At 42.9% G+C, this 27,058-nt stretch overlaps 1 protein-coding gene across 5 annotated transcripts in view; it reads right to left on the reverse strand.

The window, feature by feature from the left end:
- Positions 1-27,058, reverse strand: part of rapgef6 (Rap guanine nucleotide exchange factor (GEF) 6) — a 135,266-nt gene that overhangs the window by 77,895 nt on the left and 30,313 nt on the right. For 2 of the 5 annotated variants that reach the window (XM_080483628.1, XM_080483627.1), the window contains exons 4-7: positions 24,208-24,291; positions 11,103-11,172; positions 2,326-2,469; positions 1,197-1,214 (exon numbers count right to left, since the gene is read on the reverse strand). In XM_080483628.1, coding sequence (XP_080339754.1) covers positions 1,197-1,214; positions 2,326-2,469; positions 11,103-11,172; positions 24,208-24,291 — 316 coding nt within the window. Of the gene's footprint in view, positions 1-1,196; positions 1,215-2,325; positions 3,258-11,102; positions 11,173-19,482; positions 19,614-24,207; positions 24,292-27,058 lie in introns of those variants that run through there. The other 3 variants (XM_080483626.1, XM_080483625.1, XM_080483629.1) reach the window with 2 other exon arrangements.

Consider the following 27,058-nt stretch of genomic DNA (forward strand, 5'->3'; position numbering starts at 1 on the left):
CCTCTTTCCCATTCCATCATTTTTTTTTGTCTGAACTTGTCTCAATTCATAGCTTGAGGAACTTCATTCACTTCGGCAGAGGCCATTAAAGAGAGCCAGAGACACCAGACACCAGTACAGAACAGCGATAATGGATTACTGATGTTATTATGGCCCGATAAGACCTCTGAACGACATCCTCTGATCCACTTCCACAACCACAGTTCTGTTTGGGGCCTGTGTGTACAATATGCTTTTGTAGCATGCGTAACATCTGCTTACTGTGATTATATTACCGCAGCCGGGGATCCCCTCCTAAGACGCACTCAAACAAGAGCAAAAATAATCCAAACGAGCGGTTGACAATTACATTTGTATGAGGGACCAGATAACAACACAAACACTTACATGGTGGGCCGAGTCTCCAATAAAGGGTTGAGTTTGTGCAATACCAATAGAAGCCAATGAGAAGAATCCGCATATTTAACATAAATACCTTTGACACCAGCGTATAAGTGCTTTGACGTTGTTGAAAAGTCGACACAAATTTTCTTTTTTCCAAAAAGCTGAGAGCAATTAACTGAATTGCCTTTTAAAGACATTTTATTGCTGCAGTTCATTCGAACTCCCTGTTTGACATACATACTTACTGATAACAACCCAAAAAGCTATGATATTATCGTGACTTGTCCCTTGTATTGCCCTTTACTTCAGCAAACCATGAACGCGGATTATGCAATGAATGCAAATTGAAAACGAGATTTGAAAGCAGAGAGTTTCCTCTTTGGCACACACTGCCCCTCGAATAAGTGAGGTAACCCGCGTTATGCAACTGACTCTAGCCATAAATCTGTTGCTTTCCTGTCAGGGTTTAACTGTCAAGGAGCAGACTAAAGCACCGTCCATTTGTTAACCAGTCAGTTGTTGTTGCTCCCAGCATGCATCTGTTTGTTCCCCTTTTAGCCCCCCTTCCCCTGTGCCACCCACAGTGTCAGCGGACAGCGGTGTGTGCGCGCGTGTGTGTGTGTGTGGCAGCCCCAAAACGGCCGGCTTCCCCACCAAACACTGCGAGTGTCTAAACAACAGGTGTCTGCGCCAGAAGTGACTCACACATAAACACAAATGGACAGCAGAAACATCGGCAAAAAACCTGGTGGATGCAGGATTACTCCCAAATAAAAGCACACACATGAATTAATGCTAGCAGAGTTACTGACCTGGTTGTTGACATAATCCTGAGGACGGGAGACACATGCAGGGACATGAAAATAGAAGAAAAACAGGAGACGGAGTTAGAATCAGCCGTTAGCACCAAAGCAGTCAGTATGATATCACATTATTCAAAGGCCAGATTGAGTCACTTAACAATGATCAGAGTATAATCTATGTCACAATGGTGTCTTGTGTCACTGGTGTCTTTTGTATCCAATGTGTGTCACCTCTCCAGTCAAACCAGAATTTAATGCAGTCCCACAGTCATTCTCAGCATTGTCAGGGCATTTGTGTTTTTTTTCTGCCTTTTTGCAGTAGCACATCAGAACAGATTCCCTTTTACACTATAAATTCAGTGGGATTATGCAATCCTGAAGGCACAAGAAATGTCAATTTAAAAAAAATGGCACATTCACCTAGAGACTAGGGAGGCAGGTAGGGTCAACAGAGGACACTTTAAGCTCTCCGTTAAGCCCCTTTGTGGAGCCCTGGGGAGCTTTGCAGGAGTTGGGGAATGTGCAAATGTCAGCAAAGTTTATGCGCCTTTTTGTGTATGTGTGTGTATGTGTGTGTGCTGTACGCCTCAGCCACTATGATCGCAGTGTGGCTTCTGATGATTAGTTGGGACTAACTGACACACTGCGGGCCCCAGCGATGCTATCGGAGGGAGGGAAACTCAAACTCATGTAGTGGACATGCATAACCGCCGCCATTACTTTAACAAAGAACTCAATTCAAAACACCAACAACAGCATCAAATCGGAGTGGACTAGTTAATTTCTTTAAGTCATCGTTTATAACAGACGAGGCGTTTTTCATTTGTGTGATGCTGAGAATTATCCTCAGGACTCCACTGCAGTAAAAACAGTTCAAGTTCACCATTGTACATTTGTCATTTAGAATGACTTACCTGATATAAATATAATCAGTGGCGGCTAACATTTGATGAACCTAAACAGACGACTGCATGCTGATCACAGAGCCATAAAACAAAGCTGTCTTGAAGAAGTATCAGGACTTGGCAAGAAGCAGCAAAGCACTATTTTCTACTTGTGTGATCATTATTATTTCAACGGGTTAATACAAAATGGTGTTAGTAATAGCCTGTGCGGCGAGTGGTGGATTCACTCCTACCGTGTTGTAGCTGGCGGGGTCTTGTCCGTCGGTGATCAGCTCCCGCTCTCCCCTTGGGTTGATTCTCCTGAAGCGCCGCCTGGACCTCCGTTGGGAGCCCTCTCGCTGCAGAAAGCTGTCGTCCCCTTCGCTGTTGTTATCCACCTGCAAAACACAGTTGACACTTTCCTCAGAGCGGCAACTTGGAGGTCCTTGGCGGCAGCCGGAGGACTGCTCCTGACTGTCCGAGACGGGAGAGCATGGCTCAGAACAGCTGCGTTGTAGTAAGTCTGACTTCTGGATATTAGGGGCCGTGCTGCGGTTGGTAAAGTCCACAATCCGGTCGTCAGTGAGTGACTTTCCACTCCGACAATCCAAGTTTTCGGTCTTGAAGTCGGTTAAATCCTGAAAGTCTGAGTTCTGATCCTTCTTTGTACTCCATTCACTTCTCTGAGCCTCTGATATGTGGCCCTGCTCTTCTGCAGGGGCCTGGTTGAACATCCAGCTCTTCCAGAGCGCCGAGAGCCGGTGCCAGCGGAGCACACTCATCCGGACACAAGGACGGGATCACAACAACACATAAAAGCAGGAAATACCACAACGGCGGAGGGAGAAAAGTGCTGGGAAATACTTGTGTACAAAGACGAATCGAAATGCCGCGTCCAACAATTGAAACAAAGTCCAGAATCCTGGGGGATTCCCCAACATTACATCCTCCGCGGCGCGCGTCCAGTAAGGAGGAGAAACCAAATTAATTTAAAAAAATAAAAATCCTGCCAAAAAATCAACAAAAACAACCAAAAAACGAGGGTTGCTTCTCTTTTCGTGTCCAATTTGGCAAGACGTGTCTAATGCCGGGGCCAAAAGAGTTCAGGACGGAGTTCAGCTGCTCAACACGTTGCATACTGACAGACTTACTCACATGCTCGCTCGCTGGTTCTCTGCCGCTGTCTGACACGCGCACAGAGCATACACTGAGCCCACAGTTTCCTCCAGGAAACCGTAAATACACAAATATCCTCAGCAGGCAGCAAGAAACAAAAAAAAAAAAGAAAAGAAAAACAGCGAAGCACACAGATTCCGGCCATACAAATCATTCCCCACAGGCTTTCTGTGCTTGTCTGTTGTTAGAGGAGGAATCTGTTTTCTTTCCGCATTGCATAATGATTAGGAAGTCAATAGCCTTATTATGTGACTAATCACCACATTAAAAAAAAGTATAATCTGTTACCCAACTCAAATCTGAGGAGGATTTCTTTAGAGCTTATTTCGTTGTATTTTTTTTTTCCCCTCATTTTTTTTGTTTGCCGTTTGTTTCATTCATGGTCGTTCATTGCATTTATGTTTCATGAGAATGAGAATTTTAGCCACGACACCGAACTGATTGAGCACAGACTCATTTTTACCGGCAGTCACTCAAATGTAAAAATGTTGAAACTGTGGCGAACCTACACAGAACAAGAGCAAGAATATTAGATTTCAACTTCAAAAATCGCAACAAGTAAGAGACTCAATCAAAGAGTTGAGATCCTTTTATAAGAGCTTCCATTCTCAGATGTTGCCATGTGTCTCTTTATCATCTCCAGTGTCCTCATGGGACATTCAGGGCACAAAATGTTCTCTATAATAGATAATAGTGAAACCTGAAATAACCTCAAGACTTCCCAGCTGGTAGTAAATAGTGTCCTCTCTAACGCTCTGACTGGTTGCTCTAAACAAGTATCCCTCATGTTTGTTGTTTACCTGTTTCCACTGTCATCGTGCAGCGGGCCAGTTTGTCAACCTGTACTGAGAAGCCATGAGAGGAAAAACTGAATAATCTCTGAACTGGCATTTGAACGCCATCTTTTTTTTTTTTGGCACTACTATCACTACTCGCTAGTCTTTTGTTGTCGTCTTTTCCGCTTCCCAAATGTTCATTACTCATCTCATATTTTCGCCTCACCCTCGATCTGCGGATTTCTTTTCGGTGTGTCTGGAGATCTAGATGTGATGGAGCTGCCGACACTCCGAACGCTTCAAACGACACAAAACAAGACACTGAGCTGAGACTCTCCAAAAAGCCGTTTCATTTTATCTGGGAGGAATTCGAAATTCATTCACGTATCCGACAACATCTGAACGTGCGACGAAGCCTCTGATGTGAAGTCTTTTTTTTAAATACCCGCTCGCCGCGTCGAGCTTACCATGTTGTAATGTGCTTAGTAGGAGAGATTTCATCAGATCGTTCAGACACAGAGCTTATGTGAGTGACCACTGTGAGGCTCTTTCCTCAGGCAAGTCATGCGTATTCACAGATGCCCCGAATAGACAGACCCATGATCAGCCACAGAGAGTGATGAGGAGATATGATTACCGTTTGTGCTGAAAGAATGGAAGGCAGAGGCCAGACAAGCCGTTTATGCCGTCTGCCTACATGTATTCCCACAAGTGACGCATGCAATGAAAGTCGTGAAAAGACAAGGATTATGTTTCTCAAAGGTAAACATCGCGGAGCAGTTTGACTTCGGAGTATCTCGCACATCGATCAGCGCGCGGCTTTGAAGTAAATCGTAGGAGAGAAGCTGGACCCAACGATTTTCTGTCACAGTTGAAATGGGACTCAATAGCGGCTGTGAGTCGAGACGGACAGCGGAACAACCTTCGTGTGAAGGGAGTTCAGGTGTAATATACGGAATAACTGCTGCACCGTGGGTACTTTGGTTGTAATGGACTCTGAAACAACTGCATGAAGGATAGTTCAGTGAAAAAACAACACATAAGAATTGAAGAACGGCCCTGGTATTGGTATCGATGTGTCCTGTCTCATAGCAGGAAAAATAAATAAATAAATAAAATAAAATAAGTCACGTCCCTGAGTTTTAATGGGCCCCATGAGACGGACCACCCGAAGGTGATACAGGAGAATCCTTGTGGGCAGGTCAGAAATCTACTACCATTCTATGTTCACCCCGTGACCATGTCATTATTTTTTTTCTTCTCTGGCTCTTTGTCTCCATCTATCTCATGACCATGTGGTTATGTGTTTTTTTTTGACTGACAGTCACTGCAATACAGTGACCACACTTCCCGTTTCCTCAGTTACATACTTATGTGATTACCTTCACGTATACTCATCCACCGGTTTACATTCCTTTCTGTCTATCTGATGGTTGGCCTGCCACCATGGCACTGGTTAGGTTTTTCTTCTTTTTTGTTGTTGTTGTTGTTGTTGTTTTCCCTCACTCTGTTCGTTCATTTCACACCCCCTTCTTCCCCACTGCTTATTTCCTTTCATTTCCCTCCATTCCCATCGCACACACTCAAAAACAACCCCGCCCTGTCAGTCCATGAATGTCACTTCTGTCCATCCTGTGACCGGAGTCATGAAGAAAGCCACAGATTACATTCCCTCGACTATTCCCATGGCCCTAATTAGCTGATTGGCTGCAGCGCGATGCAACTCGACCACAATCCTTCTGCTCTTCTGTGTGTGTGTGTGTGTGTGTGTGTGTGTGTGTGTGTGTGTGTGTGTGTGTGTGTGTGTGTGTGTGTGTGTGTGTGTGTGTGTGTGTGTGTGTGTGTGTGTGTGTGTGTGTGTGTGTGTACTTGTGTTCAGACTTTCTTTTCATTTTCAATCGTCGACGTTGGAGTGTTGATTTAAGAATTCCTCCACTGTCTCTCTGAAGACATCATTGATGATGAGCACTCACCGCTGAGAGGATTTTGCACCGCGCATCCAAGAAATAATCTGTCAACCACTGTGACTGGTGTCATGTTCTCTTTTTCTCGAACCCCCCCCCCCCCCCCCCCCCCCCCCCAACCCCAACCCTGCCACTGTTTTCTTTGTCTGTTCAGCTATTACCACTCAGCATCGCTTCCCACAGTTTCTCTGTTTGATTCCAAACAAGTCGCTGCCGCCTGAATTTTAACATGCATCAATTACCTCTGTGTGAGTCACAAGAGCTTTTCCATCAGCTTTCAATCAGCGTGCAGAGACTGAATGGAAGCAGCAGGATTTAATTTTTCTCTTGACGTATTGTAGTGACATACCTACTCACAAGCCGCATGCAACATGTATTTTGGAGGCGATTTTCAGCATGGGAACAGTTTGGTGCTTTCTGCAAGACGTCTTTAAAAACCCATTGGCACTAATCTGGCAGAGGTTTAACACTTAAGTTTACATGGCTTTCAGTGCTAACTTGAAAGGTACTTAACATAAAAAAAAAAAAGAATTATTTGAACCCATAGTCACATTTATGTACTTCTTAAGATGTACTTCTTAAGTTTTATGTAGCTTTTGAGCTTTTGTTAGGTCACCAGCTTCTCTTTTATTTCACCATAGGAGCACAAATTCATTGAATTCAAACCATTACTAGCTCAAAAACTGAACATGTTGCTTAATTTCACCCGATTCAGTAATTTTGTAGTGGGGCTCCTGCGTTCCCGTGGAGGATTCTCAGATTTGTAAATTCCTGATTTACTGGGACTTTCATCAGACAATGGTTAAAAACGAGAGAAAGAATATCCAGTGAGTGGCAGTTGTCAGGGTGAAAATGTCTTGTTGATGCCAGAGGTAAGAAGAGAATGGCCTCTTTAATCACAGAACACATGCAGCTGATGGGCTACAAAGGACCACCCCGGGTACAACTCTCCTTTCCATCCTTCCTATTATCGATGGTTCAGGCCAGGCCAGGCTGGTAGAATTGAGAGGGAGATTTTTTTTCTTTGCACACTTTGGGCCCTTTAGTATCAATTGTGTATAGTTTGAACTACTGAGCCTGCTTAAGAATTGTTGCTGACCATGTCCGTAACATTCTGACCACAGTGCACCATCTTCTGAGACCTACTTCCAGCAGGATAACAAACCATGTCACAAAGCTCAAATCACCTGAAACCGCTTTTTGGAAAATAACGAGTTCACTGGACTCCCAATGGCTTCCACAGTCACTAGATTTCAATCTAATAAAGCTCCTGCTGGGTACCAATTTTTGTAGTTATCCTGTATAATTGGGAGGTCTTGCAAGAAATATCATTGAAAATATTAATTGTGGGCTTTGGAAAAAAATGTGGCACATGTGAAGACACTGTGAGTCTGACATCCACGGTTTGTGTTAACCTCTACGGCAAATATGAAAACATCCCCGCAAAGGTTTCCTGAGATGTTTATTTCACAGAAACGGGAAACACGTGAGATGCGTACGCTCTCCATCTTCGTTCATCTCTGGGTAAAAGCACGGGTCAGAATTGAAGGAATTCATTTGAGTCATTCAAAAGATATTACATCAGGGACAGGATGTATGGCTAGATAGCCAGGAAGCACAGTTCCTCCAGAAAGAAGCTGTCACATGGTGGAAGGTTCTATAAATATCTATTACAGTTCTATTTTGCAAAATGTGACATTATATTAAATGAGCAAAAGAAAGGTCAGAGTTCTTCGTCCGTTTGAAAAGCGCCGGACACATGCCCAGTTGCAAAGCCACATTTTGGTCAAAGACCTTTGTGAGACATTTAAATAAACATTAAAAAAAACATTTAAATATGAATCTAATAAGTATTTTTACACAAGCTTAAATATGCTTTGTCCTCGTTTTTGAGTAAATATGCTCAATGACCTTGTTGAGAGACGTCCCAAACCTTGTGTCTTCTCTTTTGTTTACTTTCTATTACTTTGATATTCCACAGTCGGAGAATCACCCTGCTCTCCTGTGTGGAGTTGCATAGAGAGACGACCGTCTGGTAAGGTGGACAACAGGAGGTATGCTTGGACATCAACAACGTCTCATTTCCTCAATTTCAGAGAAAAAATAAAAAACAATTATGGTGAGATAAAAACAGACATGTCCATATGTGCAGACGCAGACAAATAAAACCGGCATTCTCCATCTTGTTCATATTATTAGTATTCGCCTTTCTACTACAATCTGTGTCTCTTTTTACTCCAAGACGATAATGGATGCTTTAAACAAATGCAAGATTATTCAATTGAGAAAACATTGGTGAGGTTTGTATGTGTTCTCAATTTAAATATTTACCTACATCACTTCAGAGTGGGGAAGTTTTACAATGTGTTCATTGTAGACTTTTTTTTTTTTTTTTTGTTTATTTGCTGTAGTTCCATGTTTCTGAGGGTTATCTTACTACAAAGGACAATTATCTGATAAGATGAACTGTTATCCCTTCCAAACAATCTCTTTTCTACCTGTAACGTATTCACTATTTACAATTAAGTCTCTGTATGTGCTTTTGAAAATGATAAATAGCTCATCAATATATATCTCATTAATGTTCAAATGGACTGCAATAAGAGGTTTGTAATCTGGCAGTAATAGGAACTGGAAGACATTTAGTAAAATACACACATACTTTTTTTGTGCAAAAGCCACAGCTTGGTGAGAGAAAGGACTGTGACTGCAAGAATTGAGTAATATGAAATATACCGTAGCACAGATTGTGAGATTTTACATACAAAGTGATGCAACCCTTAGTTTTACACATAATAAAAGAGAGATAGCAGCCTATACATTTATGTGGAACCACCAGTGGGTGTTAAAATAACACGCACATGCTCAGAGTACAATACGTTATAAAGTAATAACGGCAAGTACAGTGTAAAGTTGAATACAAATATTATGGGGGAAAAATAAAAAGGTAGGTACATGGACATTTGGATGAACAGCCACCAAGCAGGATCGCTATTATGGGTGACTCTCAGCTCTCGAACTACCAAGTACCAGGAGAATATTCTCTCTGGGGGCCGCCATTGTTGTTATTGTCAATTTTCTCATGCACGTGTAGTAGACGTATTTACCACGACCGAAGCACCGTTGCCAATAAGTTGAATTCTCCTCCGTCTAAAACGAGGTGGCGTTGGAGTGTTTTCAAAGAATTGCACCTTGTGAACCGTTTCCAGTGGCCCCAGAGCACCAAAAGATTTAAAGGTTTCACTTGAAAACATTGTTGTGTAAATGTAGTCTCAGTCATACAACTCACACAAAGCAACAACAACAACAACAATTATGTAAAGCAATCCAAGCCTCAATTAAATTCATCTCAGTGTTTTGTTGTTGCATGTTACATTTTATTTGAGTGACAAAAAAAATAAAATTGCGAAATTTCTGCCGCCAAAACATAATGTCCTACATAACCAAAACCAAAACAAGTACACTTGCTGAAACCTTCATATTTTCCTGGGAGTTTTTGGAAAAGATTTGCAAAAAAATGATCAGTCATCCGTGGGAGATACTCTCGTGTTTCTTTTTTAGTTTTGGGTGAAACATCACTTCCTGTAAACCCGGGGGGACTCCCCTGGTTAAAAAGTCTCGGAAAGCCCTAATATGAACGCTTTCACTATTGTTTTGCAAATGGGGTGATACGAGGGTAACTTATGTCAAGAAGTCTTGCACTCTATTACCTCAGATTCAAACATGGAGCTCGTCTGGGGATGATGGGGTTTCATCACTTCTCCCGCAGCAACTATGTTTGGTAACTTGGTAGAGTCAGAGCACCAGAAATCTCAGATGAGTGTTTCTTTGAGGAAAAAAAAAATATCTGAAAATCTGAATCGAAACTTCCCCGGGGACTTTGTGAGACGTCGTTGATTTGACTGTTACAGGGACATGGGTCCAAGGAGTTCAAGGTTTGTTTTTCACATCCTGTTCAGAAGCGTCGATAGAAGTTGTGGAACCTGCTGCACGATGTTGTAAAACTTTACGGGCTCACTTCGTCTCATACGGCCGGATCTTTCTTGACCCCCCCCTCCGACACACGCAGAAAGAAGGAAGGACATTCGGGAGGAAGAGCAGGAGACAGATTTGTATGCACTGCGACCTTGTGGAGGTAAACAGGAACACATGACACTTCTGTTTCATGAAATATTGTGAAGAAGCTCTCGAAGCTTTATTAGTTGTGATTGCAAAGATAAAAAATACTGACTTTAAAAACCAGCAATGTTTTCACATGTTGGACTTTGTATCTTATTGTCACGGGTCACAAGTCGCTGTACTGGACCGTTGTGTTGAAAAGGAGCCGCACTGAAAGACAAAACTCTCTTGTCTACCGGCCACTTTCCATCCCCACCCTCACCTGAATCCACCAAATTTCAGCCACGAATAAAAGAGTGAGACTGCCCGATTTGAGCGGCTGAAATCATTTCTTGTCGTGGGGGTGGCAGGCCTCACTGTTTCAGTTTCTGTAATACGCGGGTTTTCCGGGAGCGGGTTATGAGCTCACCGTGCAACTAACTCTAAACTCTATATTCATATGCACATCACCGACTGTGCGTCTCTTTCCTCTCGAGTTTCACTTCCATCGTTCTCTTTCCTTCCGCTCTGTACATACCAGAATGCGTGTTGATAATGAAAATGAAAATAGGAATTTCATCTGTCTTCATACTTGCATATGTGAGATTTGTTTTGGGGGGTTTTTTTCTACCTTTTTATTTGAATTGTGAGTGCCTTGCTCTGCCGCTATCAAAAGTAAACTAACTGACTAAAAAAATGTACTACAAAAAAAAAACTCTTGCCAAGAAGGCTCCTTCAAATTTAGTAAATATATAAAGTGAAGAAAGGTAGAAGATAAAGAGCAGAGGTGAGCGAGACAAAGAAGTGAGATGAAATAAAAATCTGAAAAAGGCCGAACAGAGGAGTGCAGAGGAGAAAAAAAAAAAGGTGACGCAGACATCAAATGAAGACAGGAAAACAGGGATAAAATCAAAGGACAGGGATGGCAGGGGTGGGAGGATAAAAGGGAGGTCCTTTGGTAGGAAACAAAAGAGACGCAGAGTCGAACAGAGAGCGAGGAGGTGTGTCTTCACTCACCACAATCATTTCGGAGGGCTCCAAAGTGATGCATTCACAGCCTCGTCGGCCCCCCAGCTGCTTGCCAAAACTGCGGAGGGAACAAAGACACGCAATAAGTATCGGAACAGAAAAATAAATATCAAGGAAAATTAAGACAATACTCAGACGGTGACAGCAGCAGATGTATACAATCACACTCGCCCACCCGCAGACGGAGACCAACATGAGAGGACAGTGAATTACAATAATTGCACAAATGATTGAAATGGCCTGTGATTAAACGTAATATGATGCCGAGAGTGTGTGGGCCATGGGAAATACTGCACAGGAGGAACATCTGTTCACAGTGAAAGGTACCAATCAGTCAATATACAGCTGAAACAACTTAAATAACATGGGTTGTTCTGATGGGCTGTGAGCCAGCGAAAGATTTAACAACAAGGAAGTCATCATACTGATCATTTTAGAAGAACGTCTGACTTGTCGAATTAACTGCATAGAAATGGTAAAACTACATTAAATTCAAACATTTTAACAAGACGAGTCATAAAGGGTTTGACCTTTTTTTTTCTTTTTCTCCCATTTATGAATTGTATTGTTCATTTCATTTAATATTTAAGCAATCGTTTCCTTTCATGGTGAATGACCTTTAATGTTCTAAAATTTGATTCCATTTCCTTCGCCATGCAGGATTTAGGTTTAATATAAATACAGCTTTAACTGAGTATTTTTAATGGGTAATGACAGTCGCTCTGGAGGTTCGGTCAGCGAATGCTCTGCAAGACGTCTGAAACATTTGGAAGGGCTCAAGTTATGATGTCTGACAGGATCAGCTTATTTGGGGGCGACAGTAGCTCGGGGGTTCATTTACATTTTTCCACAGCATTGTAAATGTTTGTTTTTCCCACCTTGTGGTTTATGTGTCGGACTAATTCAAGCATATACTTCCATAAGTCACATCTTAGCAGATCAACACAAAGTGTCCATTGTAAAACTTCCTTTTACACATTATTTGTCCAAGAAGTCATGACATATAACTGCTCGTCTATTCTTGTGCCTGAGATGTTGATCTGATCTCATTTTATGACTAATTATTGCAGAAAACTATGTCATTCCAAAGGCTTCACATATATTTACTGCTTAAAAAAAAAAAAGATGTTTATATGGATATCTCTGCCTTGGCTCCAACATAGATTGAGGGAAGCCCAGAGCAATCCCACTAAATTGTGTGTCAACAGCAGTAAATCCTGTGGAAATCCATGAAATCACCAGACTATTAAAAAAACACAATTTCATATTTAAGAGGCTATAATTCTCACCTTGCTAGAGACACAATATAAACGTCCCCTCGAGAGGTCGGAAAGTCATTTTTAAAGCTGTTTTAGTGTTTTAACGCACCGTTACCTTTATAATACCTTTCTTACACATGAGAGTAACTCGGTTTACTATTACCTGTATATCAGATTTTACCAGACACCTAAAAAAAATAAATAAATTGAGTATTAAATCCATGGTATGATTTGCATCGTATCAGAGCAGGACGGCTTGCAGTGAGGGGTTCAATCACTGATGGAAAAAAGAAAAGCACGTTCAGACGGACCAATATTAGGATTGAACCACTGTGTTATCAGTCACACACAATGCAGGCCCCACAGCTTTTGATGCCGTCAGCTGGGTTATTATGTCCACTGGTAGTGGAGAGGAGAGCAGCTGATGCTGCGGGGAGACCATGTGGGAGACTCCTGCTGATCCCTCATCACATGAACTCTCAGAATGACGCCTGAGCTCACTCCTAAAACATGTCCCAGAACAGTGACAAGCCTTGTTGATGAATAACAAGGTCTCCTCACTCATGGATTGTGTATGTTGACATAATGTTCAGCCCTTCATGGCCATTCACTTTGTATGTGGGGAATTAAAAGTACATTCAGAACGGATGGAGTGGTGATAACTTTCTCTGTAATACAACTTGCTTCGGAATAACTTATCAACACTACTTCTTAAGAGATTCGTAGAAAAAAATGTCCCCGAGCTCAATATGATAGCTTCATGTGTCCAAGAATTTTTTTTTATATTTTACACAACGTTGTGTAAAAGACTAAACCCTTGGTACTTTTCAACCATTTTGTGAACTTTCTTTCTGATGTTACTGTCAGCTGGTACTGCCACATCTATCACGACAGCCCTCTTCTGTTGTTTTGTCTTGTTTGTTGTCAACCACCTTTGGGGCAGTGTCCCGTTGGGATTCGGCTACCTCAAGTCCATCCTGGGCACAAATGTTTCTGTACACTATCCCAGCAACTTGGTTGTATCCCTCCATATACGCTGATCCTGCTTGCCTCTTACACCCTGCCACTGTGAGCCGGACCGTCTCTGGGGAATCGTTGCCTGCCTGCCAGTCCAGCATTTTCTAGCCATCGGTAGGTCTTCTTGATATCGGCCACTTCCTCTATCTAGCGGTGGTACACGCCATGTAGGAGCTTGTTTCTCCATGTTACCTGCTCCATCTCATTCTCAACAGGTTTCAGCTGTCAGGCATTCACTTAGCAGCTCATCCTCTGGAGCCGTCTGCCTGATGTATTCTTGGTTTTTTGATGTTTCATATTGGATCGTGGCTCTAACGCTCACTTGTCCTCGGCCTCCCTCTCTTCACTTGGTGTATCGCCTCAGGATGCTGGACTTAGGGTGAAACCCTGCATGTACGGTGAGGAGTTCCATGTTTTGACGTCTGTGGCTTCTTTTTCATCCTTTAGTCAGTTAGTGATCCCAGCTGGCTTTCTAATGTACATTCTGATACACCACACGGAGCAGGTATGTGAAGAAGTTGGAGTTAATTGACGGATTAGACCCAGACAAAGATACGCCTGCTGAGAGCGGCTCTGTAAAGTTCCAGCGTCAATTACTCTTAAATGAAACGTCATCAACACACAAACAACGCCTCTTTCCCATCGGTGCGAGGTAGGCAATACACCACAAGGTCATTTCTGTCAAAAGTAGTTGTCTTTGGAGCAGCAGAAACAACATTGTTCTCTATGAGCAGCCGGCTGAGTGACCAGATTGCCGGGACCGTCTGCAAATTACAAACTGCTGCTGCAAAAGCGAGGCCAGATATCACAAAAATACCCAATAACATCACTGGTATTCACTGCAGTGTCACTGAAATACATGGTTGGCCACTCCTGGCGTACATGTTGATGTCTCTCTGGAGGTATTCTCATTGTGGTTGAAGTATTAAAATAGAACAAATTGGCAAACTGAGTTCAATTATCAGCGAGCTCGAGAGTAGTTTACAGAAACTTTGTGATATTTTGATTGAAACAAAAAAATTAATTCAAATTGTTTCACCTCCTCTTCAGTTCTCTGGTTAATGTTAGTAAAAACAAAGTAACAAAGATGGAGGATGCTCAGAATAGGAAAAAAGAACCTAAAATTAGGTTTAGTTTTTCAAACCAGCTTTATTTTGAGACGTCTCTTCCCACAAGCTCACCCACCGAGTGTCTCCAGCAATGCATATTGCCATTACGCAGGTCTCTGCGCTGTCAAAGAGTCTGAGAGATCCCGCCCCCGCCCCGCAGTATGTACAGCTCAATCAGCGTGTGCGTTGAACCCTGTGAACAGATTGGGCTGTAAACATGTCCTGCTCCCTTTTGGCATGCTGAAAGTGGCGACTCAGCATTGTTTAAGGTCTGTGGGAGCGGCTGGTTTTAATCATGGAAGCGTGCTGAGCTGGGAGCCAGCCAGCTTTCACTCTCACTTCTCCTCTGATTGCACCCTTTCACTGTCTCCCATCCCCACAGCTCCTCCTTTCAATCATTTCTCTCCTCTGTCCATCACATCTCATCCTTCTGCCCTTCGACTCCACATTTGCCTCCCCAAATACTTCCTTATCTTTCTGATGTCTGCTTCTCTGTTTTTATTCCTCATCTATCGACTCCTTTCTACCCGTCTCTCACGTTCCCTGTGATCACTCGTTTAATGTATTCATCTCAACCTTCCTGTTTTTTTCTTGCTTTGCTTCCGCTCTTATGTCCAGTCCACTGCTTCTCTCTTTTATTTTCTGTATTGCTGTTTTCTTCTGCTTTCCCCTGGTCTCGTTCCACATTCCCTTTCATCTTTTCTGCCCCTCTTCTTACCGGTTTTTGCTTTGGCTGGATCAAAAAAAGAAAAACTTTCATCTCGTCCCTTCGTCAATCACAGCGTCACTCCCACAGACGATACTTAATGTCAGTCTCCTGATTTGGGGCTCAGATGAAAGTCTATCTACATAATAGCTTCTAATGATAGAAACAATGATGAAAGTCCATGATTTACAATTGGATGAGCTAGTTTTCTTCTGAAAGACAAGAGTTCTCAGGAAATGGAAACAGTTGTGAAGCCTTGTGCAGAATCAAAGCCTCCCTGCGTCACAGCTGAGGCAGGAATAAATCTGCAGCCGCTGGAATTGGAGAAATTTTTGTGGGAAACCTCTCCCGCTGCAGCTGAACCAGGCCCAAATTAACTGTGAGCGGATTTATTTGGCACTTTACTGCCACATGCACTCAGACACATTGAGTGTTGAACTGTTCAGACGCACGATACCCGAATGGGGCAAATGAGGGCTTTGACCCAGTCCCATTCAGATACCGAAATACAATTAAGACTAAAAGCATTACATGAGGTTTTTCCCAAAGGAAACTATATTATTCACTACGCCTACAAAATATAAGACACTTTTCATAATACGCATCGGTCAGGTGGACCCAAGGACAGCAAAACGTATAATGCTTCATATTGATTTTTCTCATTTTAGTACCATTTACAGCAAACAAAGTAGTTAGAAGGAGAAATTCTTCTTCTAACAACGTTGTTACGATATATTCCAGCCTTCAGCATGGCTTTACTTTGTTTGGATGAGTGAGTGATATGACGCATTCTCCACCATTTCTCAGCACAATCTGTCTTTTCCTGCCTCCCTACGGTGAGGTCAAAGGTCAGTGTCAGCTGCAGAAAGCATTCCTACAGCTGTGAGCGTTCATCGTTGTCTGTCAGTGGCACTTGAGTCAGAAAGATGCTTGGAAACACATGGATCTGATCACCAGTTTGGCCAGTTCAAGCTCCAGAATGGTTTTCCTTTTTTTTCTTTTCATGAATAAATGTTTAAAATGTATATCATATAAACTGTCCGATACAGGAACACAGAATAAAGAAGGACTGGGTGAATGACATGAAATGCATACTATCCATACCCACTGACTCCACCAGAGCTTGGACGCCCAAGCACTCCCAGCCAGGAATGCAGTCGGCTGGGCTTTCAGTTCTCTCGGAGCGCTTAGGCTGGAGGTCAGCCTGACTCTGACAGATCTCTCCACACTCCACTGAGGCGAGACGCCTGGTCGCTGTCAGTGCCGCACAAAGCCTGCCAAGCCTGCCTCCTCACTGTGGGCGAGTTTGTGCGCGTGTGAGACAGACCGATAGAGGCACGCAAAAAGAGAGGGAGTTTGCGAATGATAAGGCATATCAGGAGAGCGAGCGTTCTTGACTGGTATGTCAACAGTTATATCGCGGATGTGTGCGCACCTTCATCCCCTCCATTCTTTTTTTAACCTGCTGCATTTCCACAAAAAACAGGAAGGATCAACAAACTTGAATCACTGCGAGTGAGTAACCAGTTATGTGGTGTTTACCTAACAAAATGATGCTGTGGCTCCGACTGAAATGAAATGTGATGCCTCTGAATCATCTGTGTCCTAGAGAGGAAATCAAACAAACCACTAATACCACAATAAGGCCAGACTTTAGCCTTCGGTTTGACAAAATAACAGATGGATTAGAGCTTCATGAGCTCATGAAACTAACACACTGATACGGCCACAAATCAGAGCTCCAGTTTACTTCCTCCAGTTATTGCGCACTGGAACAATCACTGATGTGGTTTAAGATCGAACTGCCCCTCAGTTAACAACATGTTTATAAGAGCAGTTGTCCTTCTGGCTCATATTAGCTGGTTGAGCTCTATTCTGAATCTATTTGGTAGTATTGACTCCTAAAGACTTGCAGAAACCTATGCAAACAAATCAAATCCTAAACCAGCATTGAACCGCTGTCTTTATCTTTTTTTCACATATATACTGTCTCTGAAATACATGCTACAATCAGTCTACAAAGTAATTGTTGTTAATATCATAAATAATTACCATATTCAGAAATTCTCATTTATTCACATTAAGGAATTCCAGCGATCATTTCTGCAAAAACTCAATCTCCTTGACAACAACAATCAGTATTAAACAGTTGAGATCCAACCAGATTCGCTATTAAGTCACAGACAACAGAATTTTAATGCCAAAAATAAACACACAATCCAAAACTATACAATTGTGGAGCTGACTTAAAACGGTTCCATGTTACTCTGTGTTGGTAATTTGGCAGAGTTGTTGTATGTTTCTTCAAATAAAGAAGAAAGAGAAATCCACACTACATTACCTATTTTACTACTTTGTTGCTTGGAGCTTTTCTTTTTGAATAAACCACCATTAACAGGATTGGAAACCTCCTCCCATAGAGCCGAAGCTCACCCAGTGCTAGACTTCAGCAGGTGATGATTTCTCTCCCCTCTTTTTCCTGCAGAAACAAGTTGTTGGCAGAGGGACGAACAGGTTCAGTGCCGGTCCAGTGACAGCTGCAGTGCCACGGGCAATAAACCATGACAGCCGGTAGAGAAACTAAGGCCACACACACACACGCACACACACACACACGCACACACACACGCACACACGCACACACGCGCACACGCGCACACGCGCACACGCACACACACACACACACACACACACGCGCACACGCGCACACGCGCACACACGCACACACGCACACACGCACACACGCACACACGCACACACCAAAAGTGCTAAAAGAATCCAATTAGTCATTTACATTTTTTCATCAAGATAGTTGCAAAAAATGCAACTTAGAGTGCTTCAGGAGTATAAAAAAAATAAATATAAAAAGCATCAGAGCACCAGGAAATTATATATTTTGTGCTGTCTGTAAGTACTTGCAACAGATCTGTCACAAATAAAAACAAAAAAGTGAGCATATAGGAAAGAAGGTGAAGCAATATACTATTTATACATTGACTATCCATACATGAGAATGAGCAACAAGCTGGATTCTGGACAGAAAAAAAAAAAAAAAAAGTTTTCTTTTACTTTTATGCCACAATGACCCACAATTGCAGCCCTGCAGCCTGGTCAGACTGGTGTCACTGGAATGAATGAGGCAGCACCATCCACCAAACCAGCCCACAGGAAAATGTTCACTTCCCAACTTTGTTATACTAAACAAAACAAACAAATCTTTGTCATTTGAGTCAACAGAAAGTTTAGGTTTTTCCTTGCAAATCAGACACAAATAGGCCCACTTGGCACCATAGACGGTGATAGAAATGATGACCCACAAACCACAACCACACACACACACACACACACACACAAGAGGTCTGCTCCTCCGTTCTTTCCTTCAGTCGTACTGCTTTGCTGGTGAACACTGACCACTCTGACTCACGAACACACACGCCCAGAGTAAAGAAAACAGGGGAGCTGGCTCACGGTCGCTACCATAAACAGACCACCAAACACGTACGCGCAGTGATGCAGTGGGTCCGACGGACACATGGTGTTTCATCTGAGAGAGAATGATGAGGCAGAAGGGCACACTCAGAGCACCATCAGCTTCACTTGCGCTGCGGTTTGTTCAGAAAACCCCTCTTGATTGAGTCTAAAATTCACTGCCCACAACTTAAGTGGAGCTTGCTGAAATCTTTCCTTTCCCAGAAAAAAAATCCTCAAATCTGATTAAAAAAATAAATAAAGTTAATCTTTGCTTCTTAGATGCTGCACAACTCTGAAAACCAATCAATAAATTGATATAGTATGCCAGCGTCCCAGTGCCGCATACATCACTTCTGTACTTTTCATTATTACAGTTGTTCCTCCCTTTGCATGTATTCATCGATAAATTAACAGCAGGGGGTGCAGTAAAAACTGCCAGGAGAAACACTTCAACCGACAGACCTTAATCACACATGAATGGCCAAAGAGAGGTCTGTTTCTCCTTAAGATAATCAGCGTCGATACAGAACGACAGCGTGCGGTTGTTAGCGGTGTGTTTTTCAGAAGAATGGGGCCCAGCGCTGGTTAGCCATCCTGCCACAGTGCCACGGGGAGCCCCTGGCTGTCCAGCAGGATAAATGATGGGAGGCAGGAAATGGAGCATGCTGAGGGGAAGAATGCAGAAGAGAAAAAAAAGGAGCGAGGGAGTTTTGAAAAACCTCAATTGTCTGGCCAGCGAAGGACTCTCTGAAGTGAACAACATGATCATGAGGCGAGAGAGCAACAAAAACGTCACGGCTACTGACCACTTGCAGGAAGGCTGGAAGTCCAAGTCTTTGTATTGCTCGTAGGTGAAATAATCCACATTATCCACAATGCAGACGGGGGAAAGTTCATTATTCGGATAATCCAGGATTAGGTCCGAGTGTTTGTTTTTGGTATTCCACAGTGCGAACAAGAGAAAAGAAAAAGTTCCTACAGAAAGCAGAAGTGAGTGAGTGTCGGGCTTTAAGTTTGACTTTAACTGAGGGAGGAGTGACTTCTCTCTCTTTTTCACTTCTGCCTGCCCGTCTGTCTGTCCACTGGCTCTAGCGAGGTGTGTGTTTGTCACTCCGTGTGTGTGTGTGCGTGTGTGCGTAGCCTGCTCATTTCCTGCCTGGATGTGCTTCTGGGCTCCAGGCGGGCAGCCTGCTCAGGAACACATGGCCAGCCACTGCTTTGCCAGGGGTTCCGCATTCCACAAAACCACACACGCACACACACACATACACATGCATATACACGTATGTGTGCACAGAACTCCTCCCATTAGCTCATTCGCTAACCCTTTCCAACTCCACCCCCCCACCTCACTGCTACTAGTGCTCCAAAACAACTACCCCCCCCCCCCCCCACACACACACACACCCTCCAGTCCTTTGCCCAACACTAACCTTCCCCCACACTTCATATTATCAAGTGACCCACACATGCATGCCCGTGCACACACACACACACACACACACACACACACACACACACACACACACACACACACACACACACACACACACACACACACACACACACACACACACACACACACACACACACACACACACACACACACACACACACACACACACACACACACACACACACACACCCCTAGCTGCCCTGGGGTTATTGATACATGGCCAACAATTCTTTTCTGCCACAATTGCCACTTTGTGTTTCAGCAGCTGCTGTTCCTTCATCATGTAAGCACCCGCAACTACAAGAGGATGAAGAGGAAGTAGGCGTCAAGCAGCTTCGACACAATTCATCTGAAAGCTGTATTCCAGCTGGACGTTTGGTAAAATTCTGATGTTCGTAGTCTCCTGTGATTGTAAACCTCAGATTTTGAGTGGTCGCCAAAGAGCTAATGACCAAAACAACATAGGGGATATAATAATTGTAGTTCATCTGGTTACTAACGTGTCAATTCATTGTTTGACTTCCTGTTGGGAAGAATCAAATATGTCATGCACATTAGGCAAACCTGCTGTTTTCATTAAACCTATATGGGATTCTGTTATACTGTATATTCCGGAATAAATAGTGGGTGGTAATTCCAGTAACTGATCTGAACCATACACATGTGATAAAACGTACAACAGTAGTTCCCTGTAAAGTTATCTACAACTCTCATTTAGGTCTCGAGGGAAGTTCAACATGCAACGCTGCTTCCTTTCAGAGAAATTGCCCCCAGTGATGGAAACTAAAGATGAGCAGATGGCGATGTGTTCTTTTCCATATTGCGAGCACGACCTTCCGTTTTAGTGTGTGATGGATAAACACATGGATTGATGGATGGACGGACGGACAGAAGGATGCGCGGGTGGGTTGATGGATAGATGTTATGAGACACTATACTTTTGACATCATACCCATCTTGGAAAGAAAAAAAAAAACATACAGTTTACCAAGTTTACCCTGTTTGTTTTCAAGATATTCTTGAAAAGAAGGCACCCGCCCCCCTTTCATTTTATGATCCACTTTGCTTCTGTCTCAGTCCTCGTAAAAGGACAGAGCAAGGTAAACGCCGAGCTGAGGGCCGACCTCAAGCATTTGCTGCCTCAGCTTCCACCATTACAACAATTCCACTGTTGAAACAGGTGCAAAAGAGGTATTTCCTTGGCACTTTGACTCATCTGAAGCAAGAACTTATTGCTTACAACAGATAATACAATACAAGTATTTTTCACACTAACACAGCTTCCTCCAAAAAACAAAGCAACTAAGAGGAGTCCTAGTGGATATTTGGGATTCGCTGCCAGGCAAACACACGTCTCTGACATGGAGCAGTCGAATCCTGGAGTTTCAGCATTGGCGGGAATCCAGGGGAAAATTCGGGAAATCACTGAGCCCAGCAGAGACAACACAGCCAGTCATAACACCCAGGATTAGTCTGTGTACAGAATAAATAAACAACGTACAATAGGTGAACTACAAGGCTTGGAATGGTTGGCAGGTGATGTGTGGACAAAGCTGAGCTCCATGATTCCTGCCTTCATGTTGTTGTTTTTTATTTTGTCCATAAGATCACAGCTGCTGGCAGCCACTCTGCAGTGTTAGTGTTGGTTCTAGTACGTTTTAGTAGTCTATTCTTGCAACTATCCTTCCATCCAACTTTATCTAAAGGCCCCTTTCACACAACGATGTTTTCAGGTGAGAACGGAAAACTGTTGTCGTGTTTTCATTCGACACATCATGATCAGGGGGGCGCTGGAGTCAATCCCAGCTGACTCGGGGCGAAGACTGTGCTCTCCTCGGCGAGGACGTCGGTCCACCGCAACAGATAACCAACTGTAGATATTCTTTCAAAGGCAAATCGTGCAAGAGGTTGTATTCATTAGTTTTCATTTGTATTTATTGGTGCAAATATTCACAGATTATTCATCTGTAGTTCACCAGATTAAAAACCAAAAATATTAGTATGATTAGTTATATTTCACTATCAGTATTCTAAATTTCTCAATGCAAATGGATAAAAACTTCAAACAACTGACTTGATGTAAAAACTCCACAAAAGCAAAATACGAACAAAATGAAGCAACGAGACCACATCATAAATCATGATTGACAATAAATTACTTTCAGAGATATAATGAGGCCCGGACGAGCTCCTTCACCGTCGCTGTGAGCTGCTGAAGCCGCTTTAAGTTATGATATATAATATTCACTATGTCCAACACAGTTTATGTATTTAAACGCAGCGTATAGGGCCATGATAGCTTTAGCTAGATAATCTGATGCTTTGAAGGGTAGTTAAATTGAAATCGAGCAGGCATTTCTTCTTCTGGCCGGCTGATTTAAGCTCCATTAATCTTCATTAAACCCTCTAACTTGTGAAAACAACCACAGGAGAAGCTCGGCCATTACTCCAAGTTACGGCTACATCAGCTAAAGGCCGGCACACTCTACCGGGTAATTGGGACGATTCTTGTCCCGATCTTTCTCAAGAGCATCAGGGGCACAGGCCCGATTGTCAGATGTATGCAAAAAAAATAAATTTTCCTGTGGTGCGGGGAGTGTCAAGAGCGATTTTGGCGGGTCCGATCCGCTCGGAAGGTCTCGGAAGGAGAGATCGGCGATAATGAAAAGGGTTCAATATTTGCAACGAGAAATCCTGCAGTGTGTGTTCTGCTCCGAGAGGAGCCGAGCAGCAGGGGATGTGACGTCATGTGTGCCGGTATAAAAGTCAACCAGGCTGAAAGCAGCGCTGCTGCTGCAGCCAAAGCCAGAAAGTTCCTGACTTGTTAATGCCTGACTTCATGGGGTTATACGATTTTAACTCATTGGACAATATAAGCGGTCCTGCACGGCACAGGTTCACTTTATTATTCCTCACTGCTCTCCTTTAACTTGATATTTTCCATCAGTTTGTTTTCCCCAGTGTGAATGCATTTTGTGTTGGAATATTAATTTGTCATCGTGAGGGCAGAGTAGATGTGCGCTCCATAAATTCACGTTTCTGCAGTTATATCGGACGTGACCATTATTATTAACCTCGTTATTACAGATCAACCCTCGTGGAGCTAAACAGACTTGGAACAAGTCAAGAACAAAGACATCCTTCAAAGCCCCCAGTGACGAGGATTTGTTTTATTAGGTCATAAAGATCGCTCTAAACACTCCGCCTCCGCACTGCGGCGTTCTGAGTATTCCAAGTGGGCGAGACAATCCGTGCACCAATCAGGATATTGTAAAAATAGGCAGGTGATTTTCCAAGAGATCGGATTGGTCAGTAGCCGGCGCCTTCATTCTCTGCCGCGGAGTTAAACATCAGAGTACCGGGGTGATTTATCCCGGTAAGAAGTGACTCTGCTTCACGGTACGGAAATCCCAGGGTTAATCCAGAAGTTACCTCGATAAAAGAAAATCCCGAGTTGTAATATCAGCCCAAGGTTGATATGTGGAAACATGTTTGTTTACGTCGAGATGCCGTGTTTTACACTGAAGTCACGTTTGACTACGCGAGATCTGGAATACAGTGTTGAGTGTGAAGAACATAGACCTATATATATAGTTTTATAGAAGTCTATAGTGCAGCGCCTGATACTCTGCTGAAGAATCGGTCAGTGTGTGCTGAGCTCCAAAGTCACACCACACACTATTAGACCAGAATGACGGAGATCTTGCGCGATCTGGCATTTGTGATCATCAAGTGTGGTTCTCTTGATCTGTGAAGATTTTTTAAAAAATCCTGCAGCTTGTGCCAGGCTTTCCAGGTTCCTGTTTCACAAAGCTGCCAGTGCTCCTCAGTTTCACCACAGAATATAGGTAGAACGAACAGCACAGGAGAATGTGTTATATCAGTGTTTTGAACAACAACTGTTGACATGACAACACAGACTGTGGACATGAGCTTTCGAATGAAAAACAGCAACGTTTTCCTGAAAAAATAATCCTAAAGTCTCCGTTTATTTCTCGAGAATGTTGCGGTTAGTCACATTTAAGAACATAAGTAAGATATAAGAATGAAAACATTCAGCATGCGTTGTACATACCAACATCTGGCGAGATACATGTGCTCCTTGACGAATACGGATCCCGAGAGCAGGATGTACCAACAGGTAGCGATGCTGTCTGGGCTGTAACAGAGAAATAATACAAAAAACAAAAAAAAAGGTCAAAAAAAGAACGGATAATGAAAAGGAAATATTCGTAGAATGAACAAGCTTATTGAACCGCAGAAACAAAAACATTTTTGAATTGTAAGGAGAGGAGTCACATGAAGAAAGGGAAGTGAGATTTCAGGGAACACACTTGAGTTTCGAAGACCAACTTCTGCATTTTGCATTCGCATAAATGTATTCTTAGGATGTCCAGATTTATAGAACCATATGCGCCATCATGCCAAGGTGGAGAGAAACCATTACGGGCAGGCGGACACGCCGAGAGGCCTGAAACGAAAGAGTCGCGTAATCTCCTTCGACGTTGCGCAACGGGCTGCCGCATGGAATATTCCCTCATATGAAGATGAAGACGTCAAAAAAATGTCTAACATGTGACTGCCTACCCCCTGTTCCATGTACGCTGGTTCGATTCTGCAAATTAACCCCCTTATTAACCCAATGAGGGGTTGCTCCAGTCGCCAGCGAGCAAAAAAAGCAATCACACATGAAGAGGTGAGTCAGGGGAGAACGCGCATAATCTGGGCCCGTGGTTCTGAATATGAATGGCGGGATGAGGGAGGAGAATGAGGAGTGAATGTTTGAAGACGGGAGATAAGAGATGCAGCCGCGGCGGGAAGAGGACGGTCGCGTGGAAAGACGATGATCGACGTGGAAAAACCACTTAGCACTTTTATATAGTGACTGTACAGTGGCCACTTGGGAGGACGTGAACAGATTCCCTTCCACGTTCCATTTCAGCACGCAGTTAAAAAAAAAAAGAAAAAAAGAAAAGAATAGAATGGATTACATGCGTGTGCAATGATGTGTGAATGATGCTCTTCTGGAGGATGACGCAGCGATGGGACAAAAACGTTCTACTCTTCAAAACTTGGCACAAGCAGACCAAAGGCAGAAAAAGAAGATTGTAAATGTAGCGTCTGCTTAAAGACGGTTGATATAAGTTATTAGTCAAGACTGATTATTATTGTTAAATTAGTGACACATGTATGCAAGAGTAAAATCCAACTAGATGCAGTTGCTTCGTAGTATTAAATTTGGAAACTTGTGGATGACGTGTTTTTTTTAATGGACTAATGAGAAGAAAATCCTCTCGGGAGTCATTTTAAGCGTGAAAGGTCCATTCAGCAGTTCCTCCACAGTGTGAAAGGTGTTCAGGCTTGGAGCGTGGGTCATTTTGTGTTTTGACACACTTTGAGAGGGATTCATCGAGAGCTGCAGAATTGAAACACTTAGTCGAGTTTGCAATAAATGCAGTTTTACAAGTAAGCACTAAGCACTGAATGTTAAACCATTTCATTTATTGTATTGGTTACATTATTGTCACCAAAAGTATATACCTGAGATAATGTGAAATTACTATAGTTCCATCTTTTAAAAGACCCCGCGATAAAGTGAAAGCAAGCCACCACAATAACCAATATATGTTAAAATCACTCTTCAAAATACACATTTTAACTTAGCTGGGGTTTTTTTTGTGTGTGTGAATGTGAATGCACAGTTCAACGCACAAGATACTCCTCTCAGTAATACCATGTGAAACTCATTTTTTAAATATAAGGATGATAAGTAGCTGCTGCCTGAATCCTGTCTGGATACAAGTCATTCCCATTATTCTGCTGGTCATGCGATTTCATATTTTTGGTGATGTCTCCGAGCAGAGCAGAGCAAAGCAAAAAAAAAAAAAAACTAATGTTGAAAAGTAGACAGGCGAGACTTGTTTATTTCTCCATTCTTGTAGTGACGTGAGGCCAACACGATTAACTACCACTGAGCTCTAATTTAAGAGACCCTGATTACTTTCATCTGCTGCCTGTAAAGGGAACACTGATTGGACATGGCAGCCACTTTGGTCTGGGTGGAGGCACTTATATGGCGAGCCTCTGTTCGTGAGGCAGGGGAGCGGATACGCGCGAGAGATTCGGTGCGTGTGTGTTTATTTGATGCTAAATTAAACCGCTGAGTGTCTAATGTGATCCCAGCCGGCATAATAATACATCAACAGCATGTGCAGCTTCTCTCTCGTCCTTTCATCAGTCTCTGTCCTCCCTCTCTCTCACTTACTTCCTCTCCATCCCGGCCGCTCTCATCCCTCTTCTGCCTTGCTTTTGTCATGACTTCCCTGGGTTCATTTCTCATCTCACCTCTCTCTTGACATTGCTATCCTGTCCTCCTACTTCCCCCTTTCGCATCTTGTTTTCTCTCCTCCTCAGCATGCACTCGTCTCGTCGTAATGCACCTCCTTAAATCTTTTCATTTGCTTCCATTTCCACGGCTCCTTTCCTCCTCCTACCACTCCTTCTTTCACTAATGCCTCTTCTCTCCTTCTACCCAACCTTCCTGACAAGCTTGACGTCAATTCTCTATATGATGTTACAATGACTTCTTTCCTATCCATCGTGGAATTAATTGAATTTATTTATTGATACCCCAGAACAGAAATTCAAATGAAGAGAGGCAGAAAATCAGTATCCTGGAAACTGCAGAGACCAAAGGCCAAAACAAAAAAAGACATGTTTTCATTTCAAATGTATTACAACTAAAAAAGACCGTGTGCTAAAACCTGTAATAACAAATACCCAGAACCTCTCAGTGTGTCTGTATCGTTCCCAGTTTTAATGCTAAATGTGGTGGCAATGTGTTTATATGGCAGCAAGTCTCACCCAAAGAAAAAAAAAAAACCTTACACTAACGTCATCTGTTGTACAAAAGCTGCATTGAAAAT

Source organism: Lipophrys pholis (assembly GCF_963383615.2).
Source record: "Lipophrys pholis genome assembly, chromosome: 16".
Lineage (NCBI taxonomy): Eukaryota > Metazoa > Chordata > Actinopteri > Blenniiformes > Blenniidae > Lipophrys > Lipophrys pholis.